This window comes from Myotis lucifugus, unplaced genomic scaffold (assembly GCF_000147115.1).
Source record: "Myotis lucifugus unplaced genomic scaffold, Myoluc2.0 scaffold_53, whole genome shotgun sequence".
NCBI classification, from domain to species: Eukaryota; Metazoa; Chordata; class Mammalia; order Chiroptera; family Vespertilionidae; genus Myotis; species Myotis lucifugus.
The window spans coordinates 695,465-711,974 of record NW_005871101.1 but is presented as its reverse complement, the minus strand read 5'-3'; the positions used below and the strand labels follow the sequence as shown (position 1 = coordinate 711,974).

At 38.0% G+C, this 16,510-nt stretch overlaps 1 protein-coding gene across 6 annotated transcripts in view; it reads left to right on the top strand.

Annotated features, from left to right (window-relative positions):
- Window positions 1-16,510, top strand: part of FNDC3B (fibronectin type III domain containing 3B) — a 264,375-nt gene that overhangs the window by 120,702 nt on the left and 127,163 nt on the right. For all 6 annotated transcript variants that reach the window (XM_023753884.1, XM_023753878.1, XM_023753881.1 and 3 more), the window contains 2 exons: window positions 4,645-4,885; window positions 8,930-9,220. In XM_023753884.1, coding sequence (XP_023609652.1) covers window positions 4,645-4,885; window positions 8,930-9,220 — 532 coding nt within the window. The remainder of the gene's footprint in view (window positions 1-4,644; window positions 4,886-8,929; window positions 9,221-16,510) is intronic.

Below are 16,510 nucleotides of genomic sequence, written 5' to 3'. Positions count from 1 at the left end.
TTTCACCAGACATTCATTCAGCAAAGGCATTTAGCTACCACAACACACAGTTTTTCCCGATTCAATCCGAACCTTAAACTTTTAGCTGGCAAGTCAAATATTCAGCATTTCTTAAGCAGTAACATTTTTAAGAATAAACTTCAAAAATGCAAGACGTAAGTTTTTTATCATTCGAATTCAGTAAGCTTCAAGGTCCCAAGTTCCCAGCGGTTCTGGAAAACCACACCTGAGGCTGGCAAGCAGGTTTGGCCCAGCTCTTGATTATAAAATGACCATAATGCTTAAAGGAGTAGTTTGATTCTGTCCCATAACGTCCGTCCAGTAAGTCCACAGAAAACAGAAAAAAAAACACACAAACACAGACAAATACAGTCTTCCAACTCTATGGAAGCAAAACCAAAACAACCTTCCGACTCCGTGGAAGCAAAACTACAGATTAGACGATGGCCATGAGCCAACTGGCGGGAGCGACCCGCCTCGTCTCAGATTGAGGGGTTTCCGCATCCCTCCAGAGGGGGAGGGGAGCGTCCTCCGACTCCCCCGGCCCGTGGTCTTTCAGCAGTGCGTCCACCTAGACCGCTTCGGGCATTACAGAATGAGGGGATTCCACATCCCTCAGAAATGAGCTCACACAGGACAGAACAGACAACACACAGACACTTACCGCGGTCAGTCAGACTCTCCAGATCGGGGTCCCTCGTGGGTCTTGGTAATCCCGGACGAGCCCCCAAATGTTATGCCCAGATTTCAAAATTCCCAAAGACAGACCACCAGGGAGCCGAGTCCGATGCAAAAGCAAAGAGTCTTTTATTCAAGCTAGCTAGCTTGGTCCCTCTGCCTCCTTCACTGACGCAGTGGAGTGGCAGGAAGCAAGAGAGCCCGGAGTCTTGGAAGAAGAAAGAATTTATAGGGCTTGGGGTCAGGGGATGGGGGCTCACTCGGACCACTGATTTGGCCGATTCTGGTTGGTTGAGTGAGGGCTGGGGGAGGAGCCACACTCAAGGGGCCAAAGAGCCGCATGTGGCTCGCGAGCTGCAGTTTGCCAACGACTGGTCTAGATGAAGAATACTTTGTTTTTAATTTCAGAAAAGACAGTACTTTGTTTTGATTTCTGAACAACACTTAAGACTTAGTCTAATTTTTCTCTTTATATTATTCTTAGACTATATAAATAAATCTTACTGTTTAAGACCTATTTTTCCCCCTCACTTGAATATCCAGTGTTTAGCTCATAGTATGTGTCAGGAAACAGTTGTTGAATTGAATGCAGGTGATTTGTCTGCCTCTGGACATTGTCACAATTTCATTCATCCCAAGAGGAAATGAGTCTGTCTTTTCCATGGTTATTCGAAAAGACTGAAGGCACATTTTATTGTCTGAAGATTTTTGGACTGAACTCATTCTGATTTCTAAATTCTGCTACAGTGATATATTTCCTTATGAACCTTTTTAAAAAAAATAACAAAGAATGTTATTGCCACTATTTCTTGAGTTGAGTATTATTTTGTGCATTATTATTGTTCCTCAGACTTCTTTATTCTTTGGGGAACATAGGCATAATTTTCTTAGACATAGATCAGAATTGAATTTGGTAATTAAATATGTTGTAATTTGTATTATGGAAGAACAATAAGCAAAATAATTAGCATATATTTGGGGGTTTTGTTTCTGATTATTTCAGAATTAATATTTCATTTTCTTAAAAATATTTTTAGTGATAAAGTTGGCCTTGATTAGTAAGGGTGAAAGTGTTGGATTATACATGTACTAGTAAATAGATGTCTTTCACAAATACCACAGAATAACTTAAAATAATTAAAAATGGGGCTGTGAAACCATTTTCATATATGAAGGCAATTTGTAGTTTAAGAAAATGACTTTGTTTCCTAACTGGAAACCTTTTTTTGGTGAAAGATAATTTATACTTTAGACCTATTAATATTTTTAAGTAGTGGAAATACTTATTCTTACAAAATATTAAAATAAAAAGATGTTTCAGCTCTTTATCTTTTATTTTTATTCCTTTTCCTTAACTAATATTTTTTAACTCTGTTGGTGCTGTTTACCCAACTTTTTATTTTTTATTTTTATTTATTTATTTTTATTGATGTTAGAGAGGAAAAGAGAGGGAGAATCAGAAACATCAGTGATGAGGGAGAATCATTGATCGGCTGCCTCCTACATGCTCCCTACTGGGGATCAAGCCCGAAACCCAGGCATGTGCCCTTGACAGGAATCGAACCTGGAACCTCAGTCCACAGGCCGATGCTGTATCCACTGAGCAAACCAGCTAGGGCTACTCAGCTTTTTAAAAAAATGCTTTAATGCCAAAAATCATATGATAAAATGATTAAAATAATTTCTTTTCATTATAACTGCCTTTGTTTATAAACTCAGAGTTGTTCTTCATATTTAGTGAGAACTCTGTTCTTGTTTTACTACATTGCTCACGTCCGTGTGACCATTTTACCCATTGACGTTTTGCAGAGCCTGAAATAATGAAGATTGTGTCTAGAAAACAACTATTTTGCTTCTGTGGACCTCCCAGTGTCTACCACAGGATTGCTCCATGAAAGAGGACTATCTGGAATATTCCTTTTCTCTTTTTTTTTTTTAAATATATTTTATTGATTTTTTACAGAGAGGAAGGGAGAGAGATAGAGAGTTAGAAACATCGATCAGCTGCCTCCTGCACATCCCCCACTGGGGATGTGCCCCGCAACCCAGGTACATGTCCTTGACCGGAATCGAACCTGGGACCTTTTCAGTCCGCAGCCGACGCTCTGTCCACGAGCCAAACAGCTTCGGCTCCTTTTCTCTTAATAGCCAGGCAGAGTGGGTAAACAGAAGACACTATAGAATGATGCATGTTTATATTAGATGGTTAGAAAAATCCATATTTATACTAAGTTGTACAAGGTGTGCTACTAAAACTATTCATAGAAGATGTGCTTTGATAATAGTTATTAGCACATGCATTCGAATTTCCAATATCAGGGTTTAAGCATGATTTCACATCCACCTGTAAATTGGCAGTCACGCATTCATAAATGAGGTTAATGTGATTAGCTTGCCAAAGTCCAGAAAAGTTACATTTATTAACGAATACAAATGTTTTGAGCTATAGTAGGAATATGACTCGGAATCTTAATTTAAAGGAGTTAATAATATTGTTTTGTTAAGGAACTTTTAACATAGTAGTTAATTCTGATACTGTTATGGTAATTGATTCATTAATAAACATAAAGATTTTTGTTTTCTTAATATAAAGATTAATTACTATTAATTCAAACTAAACCTATCTTGTACACTAAAGTATAGACTAAAATGGATAAACTTGCCATTTTAAATTAGGCAATGTTTTTTAAAACAAAACTTAGTATAAATTTTATCAGAATGCTTTGGATTACCATTAAGTCATTTTATTTTACCTATAATCAGCCTCCTGAGGTGTAATGAGATATGTATTTCAATTACAAGTTTAATTTTCAGTGTTGGGGTCTTTTTTTTTTTAAAGCACTTCTTACCTTGTGAGTCCCTGAATGTCTTAAGTACTTTATTAGACCAGCTGGTCTCTTTGGCAGCCTAGTCCTGGCTTCCAAGTTTACTCTTATGCCCTCATTGCCCCCTTCCACTGCCTTGTCTCAGGGGACATTGTCCAGCTCTCCCAGTCCTATCAGTTCTTTGAGGCTAGTGAAGCCCTTCTGGTTCTGTCATTCAATGCTCTTCTCTGTATTACACAGCTTTTCCTTTTGATTATGGTATCTGTTATGTTAGTTGTTTCTTATCTTGTGTCTCAACAAAATTGCTCTTAGAGCAGGTTGCATGAAGTTGGTCACAGAGGCAATAAATATTGGTATTGTTCGGCTTCAGTTAATTACCTTCCTTGTGTAAATTTAAAAGCATTTGGAGAAAGTATGGATCTAATGTTGATTGGCACTCACTCTCCTCATAGCGGGTCCCGCCTCGTGTCTTCCTTCATAACACTCATTACCTCACCAGGATATAAGCAGAGGTGTCCGATTTGATTTGGGATTAGTCAGGGTTTTCATTGGTTGCAATCCCCTCATTTCATTTACATCCTTGGTCCCAGATTAAATGACCTTTTGGCACTGTTATGGTTTCTGAAGTTATGTTTCCTTTTTCCCCACTAAAGCCTCTATGGTGATGGAACTGTGCATGCTAAAGTAGGAATGGGTTCAAGTGTTCTCAGAAAGCTCAGCCCTGTAAAGCATACTATATACCCCAGAAAGTCGCTTCTTTCTGGAAAAATCACTGACCTGGTAGTATATTTAAAGTCATTTCTAAAATTAACTTAAGCACATATTAAATTCACTTGTCTTGGATGAAGTCTTGTTTATGAGACAAACAAGATTGATCATCAAGCTCTTGATCATTCCAAAAAATCTGTAATCAAATGAGGTGGTTGATGGAAATTTCATAAATTGTAATGGTTAAATGTTATTACTTCTAAAACTCATTTAACTGGTTTGATTATAGAACCAGAATTTAATGGGTACTAATTTTTCCTCCTCTGGACGGCAGAAAATTAAAATTAAGGGGGAAGTACTAACTACTGTGTATGTTCACAAGATATTAGCTAACGATACATACTACACTCTTTCTTTTTGCTGTTTTCTTTAGGTGATTGAAGACAATACTGGAGTCCGCCGGGTGGTGGTCACACCCCAGTCTCCTGAGTGTTACCCCCCAAGCTACCCCTCAGCCATGTCTCCAACCCATCACCTACCCCCCTACTTGGCTCACCACCCACATTATATGCAAAACTCCCACACGGCTTACTATCCACCTGTTACCGGACCTGGAGATATGCCGCCTCAGTTCTTTCCTCAGCATCATCTTCCCCCTACATTATATGAGCAAGGTGAGTAGGTTATTGCTGGCACTGACAGCTGTTGAAACTGATTGCAACACGTAAGTAGCTTAAGAGAGCCAGAGAGGCCTTTGTTTCTTCCATAATAAGTATGGCAGAAGAGGGACTATCTGATGTATAAATGCATGGGAAATTCCTAGCTTCCTTTGTCCTGAATTGTTTGCAAAAATTACTTTATGGGTTGCAGCTCTTTCTTTCTTTACATTTTCTAAATTCTGCCTCACTATCCCACCCCACAAAGAACAGGGACTGGGATAGCCAGTTGCTATTTTAGAAAAGAGGCTGTGATGTATCATACGTTCCGGTGCCCTGTTAACATATTTTTATGTGCGACTGGCTTGGGCCACCGCAGCACATTAGTTCCTGGACATCTATATAGTCTAGTAATAGCCGGGAAGTTCATAAGGGTTTTGTGTCCCATTTCCAATGAGAGAAGACTGTGAGGTCTCAGTAACCTTTGAGTTTCCTGGATGCTCTATGTTGCAACATTGGCAGAACTCAGAATCTCCTCGCTGTTGATGGGGTCCTCCTGAACCCTGTTTGAGTTTCAGAATAGCCATTAGCACAGCCACAGTTTCACTGGTTGTTAGGCAGATACTTACCTTGAAATGAAAAGGAGTCTCAGAGATACCAACATTATGTCTTTTTAATTTTAGCCTTGGTATTAGTTTAGTCTAAAGCTCTTTTCTATCAGAGTGTACACTAGGAATCCAGATTAAATGAGGGTAAAAATTAGACTTTAACCTTTGCAAAGTGATATTCTTGAGTCAGAATATAAATATACGCATTTTATTACTTCAAACATTTATTATGTTGGTTCAGATAAATTTTATGAGAAATACCTGTTACACTATAGAGTTTTGGAGCAAATTACTACCTCACTTTCTCTTATCAGTTATAAATATATATTTTCTCCTGTATGTTCATCTCACATTGTAACTTTTTTTTATTAACAAAAGAAAAATTTGAGATAGGTATTTCAAGTGAAATCTTCTGTTGTAACTTAGGGATAGAATTAGTTTGGTAATTTTTTTTTTTTAGTAGTTAGAAGTAAATTTAGTATAATTCAGAAGAATCAGGTGCTACCATGACAGTGTATGGAGAGATGATAGCAAAATATGAAATTAACACTTTAATTTCATAGAGGTGTCAATAACTTCCTATCAGTAGTGACAGAGCACCCCAAAATATCAGGTGAGTGGGCATATTCCATGAAAATATTTGGATAAAAACTGAAAAAGATTCAGTTTCTTAAACTATTCAGTCCTTTGACACACTATACATTAAGTATTTGAGTGTTTGTTGAGTTTTCTGGTTAGGTCTGAGCTTAATGACACTGTGAAAAGCCTTGGCTATGGACCCATAGCTTGATGAAGAGTAGTCTGTTAGTAGGAGGCCACATAGTTATTATGTTGTAAATGATGTACTTTGCAATTTTAGACAACAGAATTTAAATCATTAGAATTAAGCAATATAAATATTGTGTGTTAATTTCATAGGGTATTTTGGTTTAATTTCATTAAAATAGCACAGAGTAATAATGTGCAAATAACAGTGCCTTTATTCATTTTAAATGAAAGAAAACAGTAAAACAAAATCCCTTTGCATTAATAAAAAAAATCCATATGAATATATTCTTATCTTAGTTCTCAACATTTATACCTAAAAGAAATTTAAACATTTAATTTCCCAAACTATAAGAGCTTAAAAATTGTTTGACATATTTTAAAAGATTAATATATTAGTGCCCAAGTTAAAGCATTGTGATATTTAAAATATTTATTATCCTTTTTGTATATTTGAACATAATTTATTTGGGCATTTGCTTTTTTAATAGTGTTGTATTTGTTTTTTCACATTCTCTGGTACAAATTGGTTATCTTGTGAATGTTTGCTTTATTTATTTTTTTCACTGATTTTCAGAAAAAGTTGGGGAAAAGCGGGAGAGAGAGAGAGAGAGAGAGAGAGAGAGAGAGATTGAGAGAGAGAGAGAGAAAGAAAGAAAGAACTGAGAGAGACACATCAAACCTGCAACCCAGGTACATACACTTGACTAGGAATCAAACCTTCTAACCTGTGGTGCGCAGGCCCATGCTATTAACTACTGAGAAACATGGGCCAGGGCATGAATGTTTGCTTTTTAAAGGTTTTCCTTAAGTTTTGTGAAGAGAAAGAAAGTGAAAAGTGGAAACACCAGTTGTTAACTAGGGTGGCCATACAGTCCTGGTATGCCTGGAACAGTATTGGGTGAGGTCTTGCATGTAGGGCCCTTTTTTCATATAAACATATAAGGACCCAATCTATACTATGTTTTGCATTTTAAATAATATCTGAATATTGCTTTTAATTTATTTAAATTTAATATATCCCCCTTCTGCTCTGATCATGAGATTATTTTGCAGGCTCCCATTTTCTTTAGAGCCACTTAAAAATATGCATAGTTAAGCCAGCTTAACATTCTACTAGTCAGTTTGTCTTGCCTCCTGATTACTCCAACATAGGAGTTTGAGACCACAACCAAACATATTCTATTTGACACCAAGTTGAAGGGATGGCTTATGTTCACCCTTGCAATATCTTCTTGAATATTGTCCCTGATTCTTTGAGCTTTGACTCTTTTTAATAGAAATTTCTCATCTCATCATTTTAGTAGGTTTTATTCAAATGTTGACTATTTTAGATGCCACAAGTTACTCCTTTTATTCTGGGTGCTGTATACTTTCCAATAGAAAGCTATTCTGTCTACAAAGGTAACTATATTTTTAAGTATCTTGATTCTAAGTACACATTTAAGGGGTATTTTATTTTTTCTAACTTTTTATATATTGCAACAGCTGAAAAAATATTTTGACAGGCAAAATCGAATTTATAAATTCAATCAGAATAGGAGCTTTTTTTTTGTTGGACACTAATTTTGTCATCTTTAGTATAAAAGTGTCTGGAACATGTCTGAACACACAGTGTAGTAATTAACCCTTTGCACTCCGCTGTCCCCTCTCAGGGGACATCGGAATTCTAGCATATCACTTGGATGTCTCCTCTCAGGGGACATTGCAGTTTATTAGTGATTACGGGGAATTGAGTTATTTCAACGCAACTTTTTGAGACATGCATGTTTCCCTGAAGTTTTATCTTGAAATGGCACAAGAAATTAAATCAAAATATCGTAAAATTACTAAGATATATACAAGAAATGTCAGCGGGTTTTGTGTCGGATTAAACAATAAACTACATATTCCCGATGTGGGACAAAGAAAACGGGACTGCATTGTGTGTTCTAACAGGAAAACACCTGGTGGCAGGCGTCAAACCACTTATTACTGTCAAACATGCACTAATCAGCCTGCAATGCATATTGGGGAGTGTTACAAAACTTATCATACTGTACAAAATTATAAACAATAAAATATTGGTTTTTTTTGCAAATATACATTCCTCGATGTCACCCAATTCATATAAGTCCAATATCATTATAATACATTACTTGGTTCCAAAATTATACCAAATAATACGAGGGTCTGTAAATGCACGTTTCCGCCGCAAAGTAGCGTCGAGTAGCTGGTAGCCAATGTCCAGAATGGTTCGGAGTGCAAAGGGTTTTAAAGATTAATTATTCCTAGCCCAGCTGGTGTGGCTCAGTGGTTGAACATAAACCTATGAACCAGGAGGTCATGGTTTAATTCCTGGTCAGGGCACATGCCTGGTTTGCAGGCTCAGTCCCCAGTGTGGGGTATGCAGGAGGCAGCTGATCAATGATTCTCTCTCATCACTGTTGTTACTATCTCTCTCTCCCTCTCCCTTCCTTTCTGAAATCAATAAAAATATTTTTGTAAAGATTAATTAATCTTTGATTGATCAGAAACAAATGGGACTATTATAAGCATGTATAACATGTATATTATTTTCTTAAAAATATTTTAATACTGTATTTAGTAATATTAAAAAAGCTTGTTCACAGTCAGGTTATTTAACCATTTAATAATTTATTATTGAAACATAGACTGAGCTGGCATTTGTCATAATCATCCATTTTAGAAATTATACCACTCTATGGAATGTCAAGCTACATTACCCGGGAAGACCAGTACATCAAGCCTCCACACAAAAAACTGAAAGACCGCCAGATCGACCGCCAGAATCGCCTCAACAGCCCACCCTCTTCTATCTACAAAAGCAATTGCACAACCGTGTACAATGGCTATGGGAAAGGCCACAGCGGTGGAGGCGGTGGAGGTGGAGGTGGCGGCAGTGGTGGTGGGCCGGGAATTAAGAAAACGGAGCGCCGAGCAAGAAGCAGTCCAAAATCGAATGATTCAGACTTGCAAGGTAATGTGCAAAAATGTTTGCCCCGAGGAGAGAATTACTGAGATGGGGTCATCCTAAAAGAAACATCTTTTACATAAGAACATTATATTATGGTGGTTGGTCTTTCTACTAGGAATCTTTGGGTAGACTTCTGATCTTTTTTTTTAGGACAATATAGCATCATCTCTCTTTTATTAACACTTCATGGGAAAATACTATTTTTTGGTTATATGTGCCAAGTACTACTTAATCTCAGTAACAAGTATCTGAAAGTGTCTTTACATTAGCCTTTTTCATTTGTGTCACTCTAAGTAGATAGATGTGGAAGAGATCCAAAGTAAAACAGTATTTCTAAGACAGAGGGATAGTTTAAATCTCAAAATAATTATACATCATAAAACCAGGTGTAATTCTGTGCTGTACTGAAATTTATCATTGTGTAAGAGGAATATATTTCTGTTTAGTTTCAGGTATGAGTTATTGTGTAACGCTACCTTTGGCATCCCGAATGAACTATTCATAGACTAAGAATGAGATGCAAGAATTAGGGTCACCACATATTGTAGAGAGACATCCACTCAAAAGGGCCTATGTTTTTTTGCAGATTAATCTTGTGGGTTAATTTGGGAAAGAACTTATGTATGTTTTAAATTCAGTTTTTAGGTAAGATTTAGAGAAAACCTATTTTGACGCCACAGGAGTTAAAAACAGAGGCTTTTTGAAGAAGGTAACTTTTTTTAAATCCTCACCCGAGGACATGTTTATTGATTTGAGAGAGAGAGGGTGAGAGAGAAAGAAAGATAGAGAAACATCGATGTGAGAGAGAAACATCGATCAATTGCCTCCCATATGCTCCCTGACCAGGGATTGAAACCGCAACCTTAGGTATGTGCCCTGATCTGGATTTGAACCTACAATCTTTTGGGTGTATGGGATGATGCTCCAACCAACTGAGCCTCCTGTCTGGGGCAAGAAGGTAACATTTTGATAAGCTAGGTGAGTTTACAGATATAAACAAAGGCATGGATAACTGTAAAAGACTGGATAAGAGCTGATTATTATACTTATTAAATATGCCCTTTCTTTATTGGACCATAACCAGGGAGAAACAAGACGGTGTATGTGAGAATCTGTGTGTGAATGAAACAGATGGAGGTTATGTATGTTTGATTGTGTAAGGAAGACTGGACTGTGTCAGAGCAGAGGAAAACGGTAAAACCGGATGTTGGCATCAACATTGGCCCCCATATTGATTGTATGAGTGAATTATAGCATAAATAAGAGGAATAGTAAGATAACAGTGAACTGTGAACAGTAATTTCTCTGAGTGAAATGTATTATAGGTTCTTTTAATTTTGGCTTTATTTTTAATTCTCCAAGTTTTATGAATTATTCTTATAATTATTATTAAGCATTTTTCCCCAAGCATTATTCTTATATTTATTTATTTATTTTTAATTTTTTATTGATTAAGGTATTACAAATTATTCTTATATTTATTAAACAAAACACAAATAAGTATATAAGAGAGACCCAAGGTTCGAGAGGCCTTTAAATAGCTCTTAAGGCAAAGCCCTATACTTGCCATATAGAATAATTTTCATGAAATAATACTGTCATTTCTAAGTTTGAAATTATTTTATTACCTTAGACATAGACTAAAATTCATACACAAAAAATTAGAAATATTTTCCTAAGGAGAATTTCAGTCCACAGGAAAGAAAGAATGTATAAGCTATCTTCAGAGAGCTTATGAGGTTTGATCTACCTTGATTAGTTGATTTATTCTATAATAACTTTTGTTCTGTCTTACACCAAAAGAGATTTAAGGAAGATGACATAGATACATATAGAGGCTTATTTCATTAAGGACCTGCGAGGTTTACATGCTGGATAAAAAATAAGTATCCAATTACCCAAATGCATTGAAAACGTATGTCCTGACAGAAATCTGCACACAAATGTTTATAGCGACTTTATTCATAATTGCTAAAACTTGGAAGCACCAAGATGTCCTTTAGTAAGTGAATGGATAAGTAAGATGTGGTACATCCAGACAATGGAGTATTAGCACTAAAAAGAAATGAACTATCAAGCCATGAAAAGACATGGAGGCATCTTAAATGCATATTACTAAGTAAAAGAAGCCAAATTGAGAAGTCTATGTACTGTATGATTCCAACTATATGATATGCAAAATTATGAAGACAGTTTTTTAGATTCCACATATAGTAAGTGAAACACGGTATTTGTTTTTCTCTGTCTGGCTTATTTCACTTAGCATAATATCCTCTAGGTCTATTCAAATGGCAAGGTTTCATTCTTTCTAAGGGCTGAATAATATTCCATTCTGTATATGTACCAAATCTTCTTTATCCATTCATCTATCAATGGATACTTTGGTTGCTTCTATATCAATAAAAACAGTCACAAGCATGTAAAGTACAGCATAGGAAATATAGTTAATAATATTTATAATTACCATGTATGGTGTTAGATGGGTACTAGACTTACTGGGGTGATTATTTAATAAGTTATATAAATGTCTAATCACTATTTTATACACCAGAAACTAATATAATACTGTATATCAACTACAGTTGAGAATAATATTTAAAAAACTATGGAGACAGTAAATAGATTCATAGTTTCTAGGAGTTAGGAAGAAAGGAGGAATGACAAGGTGGAGCACTGAGGATTTTTAGGGCAGCAAAAGGACTCTGTATACTATAATGGTGAATGCGTGTCATTATACATTTGTCAAAACCCATATAATGTATAACACCAAGAGCTCCATATACCCTAATGTAAACTATGGACTTTGGGTGATGGTGATGTATCAATGTAGGTTCATCAGTTGTAACAAGTGTACCACTTTGTGTTAGATGTTGATAGGTGGGACAGGCTCTGTGAATGTGGAGACAGTGCATATATGGATGGGCACACTCTATACCTTCTGCTCAATTTTACTGTGAACCTAAAACTGCTCTAAAAAGCAGTCCATTAAATAAATATCTGAGGAAACTGAGGACAAATAAGATGAAGACATTAAGTTTGTACATAAAAGAATCCTATAGAATTGCTTATGTAGGCCATGTAGCAGGCTCTGAGCCTCCTGGTTGTCAAAGCAAAGAGGGAAACATATCATCAGATGGAGAAGGTAAACAAATCACCTCTTATGTAGTCCATTATGTTGCTCATGTTTCAGTCTGTTTCAGAATGTAGTGTTGGCCGTAGTAATCCCCAAAGACTTTTTCTGCTTTCTTATAATTGGGAACATTCTATCCCAGACCATCTTTGTGCTTGCATTTATTTCAGCTGACTACTATACCCAGGAAACAAGTCTTTTACATAATTCTCAAGTGTATGACACCATCTGATTAATATTAAACTGCAGTTAATACTAGAGTGATTGATCTGTTTCCATTCATATGTGGTTTACACAAGAATAGGATATACACTTAACCACGTTATGGTATTTTCTAAATTCTACATGGGTTAAGATGTCCACATTTCTAGAGGAGGCCAAACTTTTTCTTCAGAATTCCCTAGCTTTTGAGGAAATCTAAATGAGTTAATTACCTTTTTACCACTTACAAAAGACAAATGTTAACAAAAAAGGGACAAATTTTAAATTTGTACTTGGTCCTGTGATAAAACTAATTACACTAAGTACACTATCTCTCTCCCTCTCCCTTCCTCTCTGAAATTATATATATATATTAATACAGATTCCTAAACCTCATTTCAGACCTCCCAAAATCAGAATCTCTTCGCCTAATTTGGCTTCATGTTTTTTTAAAACAAATCTCCATTGGTAGTGATGGTCAGCCAAGAGAACTATGTCTGATATTTTTTTAAATATATTTTTATTGATTTTTAGAGAGGAAGGGAGAGGAAGAGAGAGAGAGAAACATCAATGATGAGAGGGAATCATAGATTGGCTGCCTCCTGCATGTTGTACCAAGCCCACAACCCAGGCATGTGCCCTTGACCAGAATCAAATCTGGGACCCTTCGGTCCACAGGCCAACACTCTATCCACTGAGCCAAACCGGCTAGGGCGAACTATATCTGATATTAAAGATGGTTACAGAGGTGTGGTTCATGACGTTGTTCCTGATGTAATATAGGAACTTAGCTTAACTAACCATTCTCTACCTACCTCCTGGGACTATGCCTGGTGGATAGCAAGTACTCAGTAAATATTTGTGGAATGAATCCTTCATCTTAATTGCTTTGTTTTCCAGAATAGGCCTTCTGTTTGAACACGTAATTATTGTACCATTTCCTCTTCTAGAACAAATTGCTGAAGGATAGAGTTCTGCAGCCACCCCCTCCTTTCATTTACAATTACCTTCAGGAAAACAGCCTGGGCAGGACAAACTCCCACAGTGCCCCCAGAGAAATGGATGATTCCCGTTTCATTGCACTAACTACCTGGAGTTAATGGTCTGATGTGGGTGGAGAACAGTTGGGGGTTTGGTATCAGACATCCGGCTTTGTCACATGCTATTTACTTTTAGTATTCCCTTCACCTGTAAAATGGGTATTTTAATTTCTGTTATTAAATATTAAAAATAGCCTCTCTTAGTTCTTAACACTTCAGTATAATGGTCACCCTTGTTACTTGAACATTCTTAACTGTCTTCCTCCTGTAATCTTAGGGTCAACTCTCATCCCAGCGATCCCCTTCTCAAAACAGGTATCTCTGTACCCTCCCTCTGCCCTTCCCCTGCAACTCCTTCCCCTGTAAATCAGATGTGGCTTCCTTCTGCTTACAGCCATCTTACATTTTGAAAGCCAAACCTGGACCACTTCTTCTGAAAGCTTCATTCAGGCTCTCTGGGAGGGATTGCGACTGGGCAGAAATCTGGCACCTCAGGCCAAGTGCCACGTTATGGGACATGACAGCTCTGAGTGAGAGAGCACTCTGGGTACCCTCTGGGGCATTCTTTGGCATGGACCCTGTCTTCATGTCTTCTCGTACATTTCTTATAAGCTCAAGCTATGATTGCCTTTGCTCAGTGTGATCCTTAATTGACTTTATGTTTTAAGATGTGTGATTATTTTCCTCCCAATCCCATCCTCTGTATTATGAATGGCCACAGCTCCATTAGATCTGAACATGCCATTCCCCTCCTTGATGGGGTAGTCCCATTGTCTGGGGAATAAAATCTAAACTGCTTACTGTGGCACCCACTGGCCTCCTAAAGTACGGCAGGCCCTCCCCTCCCCCTCCTGTGCCCAGTGCCCAAAGTTTTGTCCCATTTCATGAATATGCCTCATTCTCTCTTCTTGGCCTGTCCTTTCTGTCCCTCTGCCTACCAAACTCTCAGTTTTTCAAGAACCAGCTCAGAGAGCACCTCCTCTGTGAAGCCTGCCTGTCTTCCCAGGGCGTAATAATGCGGACTAGTTAGGGGAAAATACTTCAAGAATTTTTCTCTTTTTCCTTTCCCAGATTTGATTTTGGATCAGTGCTTGGGCACCAAGTCCATGGGTGATCAGGACAGGAATGGAAAATGTCCTGTGTGCAGATTGTTGTGCAAGAGCTGGGCCTTGCCTGTTCTGTGGCCAAAACCCAGTTAAAATTGTCCTATTGCCTTTCATCACAGAGGCTAAAGAAGTTTTTGTTGCCCTTTATTAAGAGGGGAGTCTTGTTCCTTCCATTTTATCCTTGGTAAAAACCAAAGCATTTATTATTAAGGAAGTTACCGAGTGGGATACGGGTTTGTAACTGAAATTCCCCAATTTTCAACCAGAGTTGTAGTCCCTTTGTCATGTATCCCCAGAAAGGAGAGCAAAGTTATCTGCTAGAAATGATTATGTGAAGTCAGAGTGAAAAATCAAAACTTTGTGAGGATCCATTGGTGGGGAGAGAGCCCCTTTGAGTTGCTAGCATATAGATAGTAGCTTATGTGAAGACCTTTAGAACTTACAGGGACATGTGGGAAAAACTGAGACAAAATGGTAAGAATTCCAAATATAGTAGAAATGAGGATACAGCATACTTTTGGCATCTGACCTTTGGAATTGTTGAGAATCCAAAGATTCAGTTACACTTCAGATGAAATTCCACCACATAGAGTCATAATTTCTGATTGTAACACTGAAAGCCGGTGACAAAAGCATTACTCTTGAGCTTTTCTCCTTCAGAGATCACAAACTGCCTTCTGACCCGAGCTGCAGTTCTTATTATCAGGTTTTTGTATTCCAATCCCTTCCCAGAAGGTCCTCTCTGACACTTTTTTCCTGTCTCTATATGTTTCTATCATTTCTCAAAAGCCAGAATCTGCCCCCAGTAGCTGTTTACTGAGCATTATCAGGGAAGTTTATGTATTCTGCTGATAAGAATGACTGTAGTAAGGTCTGAGATGGTGGGCAGTTGTAGTCCTTGAAGGCTGCCCTCGGTTGGACGGGCGGGCTCTGGGCGGGGTGGCTGCATCCACCTGTGCAGGGCTGACAGTGTTTCCTTTGTTCGGAAGGATGAGCCTCCTGTTAATAAGGTCTGGAATGTTGGGAGTCAAGGCAGATTTTGTTTTGGAATCTCTTTCGGTCTTGGCTCTCTGTAAGAGAGAACACTGGTGCTTTTCTGCTTAAAGTAAGTTACTCAGCGGGGCTTTCACACTACAGAAGGGCCTCCTCTCATGGGCACCCTTTCTAGCGCGGATGCATATCCCCCCTGTAGGCTCAGACAGGGGCTTTGGGAAGAGAGGGTGTGGAGGGGGCAGGGTTCTGTTTCCTCCTAAAGTGTGTGCTTGCTCTCTGCATTTGAAAATGTACAGTTTCTAGGTGGATTTTAATGAGTGCTTCATGTCTCAGGTCTTTGGTGATGATAAATCCTGTGTGTTTTCACCTGTCTGCAGCTGCAGAGGTCTCCTAAGCATGGCAAACCTATCAAAAAAACATGGAAAAACTTAAAAGTGAGCTCAAGTCAGTGGAATTCACTCCTCTTTCTGCCAAGTACAGTCTGAAAAGTGAAAATAGTCCAAACAAGCCCAAATAACTTTTCCTTTTTAAAAAGATAATGTAGACCCCTGGAGCCAAATGCAAGAGACATTCTTTTCGGTGAGAAACTGGGCATTTAACACCCTCACTTCTATTTTAAATGTGGGCTGCCAGACCCACACGTCCTCAGTTGGGAGGCCTCTGAGTGGCTGCAGGCCCTGGAGCAGCTGCCCACCTGTGGATGGGAAAGGACAGGCTTGGAGACAGAAGCTGTTTGGGGAAGGTGCGTGCTGCTCTTTGACCTGGGCATTCCCCTCTGAGGGCCCGAGCCGGAGATGTTAAACCATGAATAACTCTTGTTCTG